At 41.5% G+C, this 4,587-nt stretch overlaps 1 protein-coding gene across 1 annotated transcript in view; it reads left to right on the top strand.

Moving 5' to 3' along the window:
• Positions 1 to 4,587, top strand: part of LOC109968852 (afadin-like) — an 81,094-nt gene that overhangs the window by 70,310 nt on the left and 6,197 nt on the right. The window contains 2 exon segments of the mRNA XM_020615401.1: positions 992 to 1,126; positions 4,495 to 4,585. Coding sequence (XP_020471057.1) covers positions 992 to 1,126; positions 4,495 to 4,585 — 226 coding nt within the window.

Raw genomic sequence — 4,587 nt, 5'->3', positions numbered from 1 at the left:
AAATATTTTAAATATAATAAACTTTTAAAGTTTAAATAATAAAACAATTATAGATCAGTAAAGTTCTTAACAAAACAAAATTCATAAACAAAAAACTTTATACATGTAGTTATACAATTTATTATTCAGATTAAACTTTTAAAAACTACAGAACTGCAAGAACTCAACAGTTGACAGGATAAGAAGGACATTTATTCTAGAAAGATGTTTGTTTTGTGTTTTGTGTTTTGTTTTTTTGTTTTAAATCAGCACCACACTTAAAATGTAGTTTCTGGTCATCTAAGGTAGAAAGACTGTCTGCATGGATGATGTAGTTGGCACTGGAGTTAAAGGCGGAAAGTGTCATGTTGTAATTTGGTTGAACTGACCCTTTAACCGCTGCCCAGACCAGAGAATGTTTGTTTTGTGTGTCACCATGTTTCACTGGGTTTGTGTTGGGATGGTTCTCAGAATATTTTTGCTGCAGTCCGTTAAGCTTGCAGTTACTTCAGGTAGGCTTGATTTGTCCTTCCTCCCCCGCTCAGTGGGACTTTTAATGTTTTATGTGCTTAAGATGAAACAAAATCAAGTAAACCTCAAGTAGCTCAAAGAAGGACTCTGCTTGTGTTGCCCTGTTCTGGTTGCTGCTATTGTTGCATGTTGTTGTAGCATGTTCAGGTGTGTTTGCGTGTGTGTGTGTGTGTGTGTGTGCTCGCCTGCCTGTGCTGTGTGTTTGCAGTGCACACTGCTCCTCCCCTCTGGAGCAGACCTGTGAGACAAATCACACACATTACACACAACATGGTAGTGCACACTAGTGTCTAAGCAGTTAAACAGAGTCGTTCGATGTGGATGTGTACTCAGGGTTTCTGTATGAATGGCAGGTTAATGTGGTGCTAATTGTTTCCTTGTTTGCATGTGTACCTGTCTTTGTGTGCCTTTTGGCATGTCGTTGTGTGTGTGTGTTTGTGTGTGTCTGTGTGTGTGTGTGTCTGTCTGTGTATGAGCTCAGTTGCAGGATGAAGAGAGACGGCGTAAGCAGCAGCTGGAGGAGATTCGTAAGCGGGAGGCAGAAGAGCGGGCAGAGGAGGAGAGGAGGTGGAGAGAGGCAGAGCGGGCGAAGCGAGCGGCAGCTGCAGATGAGAAGGTCTGTTTGTTTGTCTTTGTTTCTGTCAGTCTGTCTGAAAACTACAGCAGCTGTTAGCTAGAGCGGACGAAAATGAGTCGAGGAGACCACTGTTATAGCTGAGTCAGCTCAGGACAAAGCTTTATTTTAAATGTATTTAATGAGTTTAGATCATGTTTAAAGTTAAACCTTTGATCAATTTAAATAAACTGAGACAAAAATATATTAATATGGTAAATACATGCGTGGGCTGAAACACAGTGAACATTTCTATGAAGACTGTATTACATCCTGACCTACATTATACAGAGGGAGACGATGTGCTGCTTTATATTGGTTTTATTTTAAAATAATAAGCCTGTAGCAGACAAACGTATCTGTGGTCTGACCCTGGGCTGTACAGTGGCTTTGGGAAGTGTCCAGATCCCCATCACTAGGTGATTTATACACATTTAATGTAAAATGGATTCAGTTTTGTTTTTTACGATTCTACAACACAGCTGTTCACACAGTAGCCCACGTACAACAGCAGAGGATCTAAATGTTGTCATAAGTTTCAGCATGAGGATTTGTCTGTTTTTTGTTATTAGGAATTATTGTGCATAGATTCTGCTCCGTTTTAAACTAAATCCAGTAAAATACACTAAATATAAAAAATAAATAGAGTAAAATATATTTTTCGAAGCCACTGTATAAATGCTCCAATGACTTGATCTGTTTTTCCTTCCTTTGTCCAGGCTCACACAGTGTTTATCATGTGTTATACAAGTACTTTGATTTAATTTTAAACTGTGAGGTTTTAAATGACCAGTGGTCTGATCTCGTGTCCACCCACACATCTCTGTCTTATGTGTAACGTCAAACATACCCCATGTTTTTATCGTTGTTGTGTCCAGTGTTGTCACCATGAAGCTGTTATTTTGGTACATGTCTCGTGAACTTCAGACCTGATCAGAGCACTGGTTGTTTAAACATCTGAGAGGACAGAAATGACATGTAATGCTACCACGTAAAGATGTGGTTTGCTTTTAAGATTTAAGAAACTTAATCACTATTGGTCGTCTGTGGGAAAACTTGTCATTGCAGCTGTTGGATTTAAATTGTTGAAAAAGAAACGTAGTAAATGGTGATCAGGAGAGGATGTTAATATTTGGTGCTGACATACTTTTTTGTAAAAACTGCTGTTTGACAAACATTATGTTGAAGATGTTGATTTTAATGTTTAAGTCCAATTGCATGCCCTCATCCTGTGCACCCCCACCCGATGTGATGTGTTGCCGTGTCACGTTGTGCTCCCACCCACCTTAAGCATGGGATCATGTTGTTGTTGGTCGTTGTTGTTGGTGTTTGTCAGGAAGTTCAGTTATTTCCGTTATTTTTTGGGGAAGCAGTTATAATTTAGAGGTTTTAAAATGTTTATTTTCTTATTTTTTTTGTTGCCATTTCCATCCAGCATTGCTTCAGAGACTGTTTAGGGAATGCCACCCACCCTTCCACTTTACAATCACTTCATGCACACACACACACACACACACACACACACACACACACACACAAAAGTCTACAGACACCCACCCTCCTCATACTCGCTCTCAGCCATCCAAACTGCACATGTTCAGAAACCCAGCCACCCACTCATTCAAACCGACACTCCCACTAATCCTTCCCAGTTTCTTCAGATTCCAACTGGGCTGATTCACCCATCAGCAGCAGCCCGGATACACCCTCTGCACCAGAGGTTTATCGGGCTGTGTGTCCTTAGAGGTGATCAGGGTGGCGTCATAAGAGATCGTGGCCGTATTCAGCCCACGACAGATCTTCAACGCATGAAACGGACCGAGAAACGCGAAGATAATCTGACACCAGAACCATCGACGCTGACCACGTGTGACCCAGAAATCTAAGCAAATTCCTCCAGTGTAGAGTCATGTTTTACATCACAGACCTCAGTCAAGTGTAGACACTAGGGCTCAGCCGCTGGAGGCGGGGTGAGCTGGAGTCGAAACCCTGCCCACAAGCCTTATACTATAAGCTGAGGCATATACGGACACACACGCATACACCCGGTGTTGAGGGAAGGGGAGATGGTGGTAGATAGGGTGGTCTAAGAATCAGAGCAGGTTCTTCTTCTGGGATCTAGTCAGGTTGGAGGACTTGGTAGGCTGATCAGTGAGTATAGCTTTGATTTGGTTGATTGACAACACTCTGAACTAATAAAACTCCAACACAGCGATTTTGGTCAAATAGAAGAGTAAACTCTTCTTCCTTATTTGTCTTGTGTTGTTCCTGGTGTCGGGCTGAAGTGAAACACCTTCTGGGCGGATATGATCAAACCAGTTAGACCCAGTGAAGTTCAGGGGCATCTTTTATAAAATAATTATAAAGTATTGTTTGGAAGTACTGTATTTCTGGATGACATGGTGTTAGAGGCTAAAGCACGTGGTTGTGGTTTCTTTGGGTGGCCTCCTTTTACAAACACAGCAAGCAAATCAAAGAAATCATGAAGAGGAAAAAAAGTGACTTCTTTCCTTGTAAAAACAAAAAAAATGATTCAACAATTTGGATAATTATCACTAGTAAGTATAATTGTTAGTTGCAGCCCTGAACAACATCTTGTTAGATTCCAAAAGATGTGATTTTGCTGTCAAAGTTGGAACACTGCTCATTGCATAATTGATCTCCTCACATTTTTGCTTGATTAGAAATAGAATTTGGTCCATAATTTCACAAACCTGTCGGTGAAAGTCAGTTTGTTCACATACAATTTTTAATGGTGAACAAGCTGTGCTCCTCCAAACCAGTGAGGGTAGAAACGCTTCGACTTACCTGCAACTTCATTCAAGTACACACTGTACAGGTTATGTAAGTTCAAGATAAATAGCAGAGAAATTTTAAAAAAATCAACAAAAGCATGTGAAATGACACAAAGGGGAAATAACGCCTGTATCTCAGACGCCATGCTTTAAGTGCTGTTTGTCTGCACTCCCCAAAGGGATGAAATGCCTCATTTTTAAACCAGAGCATTCATAATGCAGACATTTTATCAATACAAGACAAATTTGTATTTAACTAAGTTTTTTGTATAGTTTTGGTTGAAGTCTCTGCCTAAGATGGAACTTGATCATTAGAGCATTTTATAAAGGAGGCCCCTGACCTGTTTCAGTTCTGTCAGATTGGTAGACATGATGGACTTGGTCTTTGTCCTGGACCAAGTCTCTGTTGTCAGGCAGCCCAGGTGGAGCAGGTCTCGTCAGAACAGTCGGATGCGCTTGTACCTGTGGTAGAAGCAGCGTAGTGGCTATTTAACTACAGCTGTAGCCTGTAGCTCAGTAGCCAGTTGGTGTGAGCCAATGAGAGTGGAGCGTACTAACAGGTTGTCCCTCCCCTAGAGGAGACAGGAGGAGGAGTACTACACTCGCCTGGAGGCTGAGCGGCGCCGGCAGCACGAGGAGGCTGAGAGAAGGCTGCTGACGCCTGACGAG

This window comes from Monopterus albus, unplaced genomic scaffold, assembly GCF_001952655.1.
Source record: "Monopterus albus unplaced genomic scaffold, M_albus_1.0 scaffold164.1, whole genome shotgun sequence".
NCBI lineage: Eukaryota > Metazoa > Chordata > Actinopteri > Synbranchiformes > Synbranchidae > Monopterus > Monopterus albus.
This window is presented reverse-complemented; position numbering and strand designations above follow the sequence as displayed.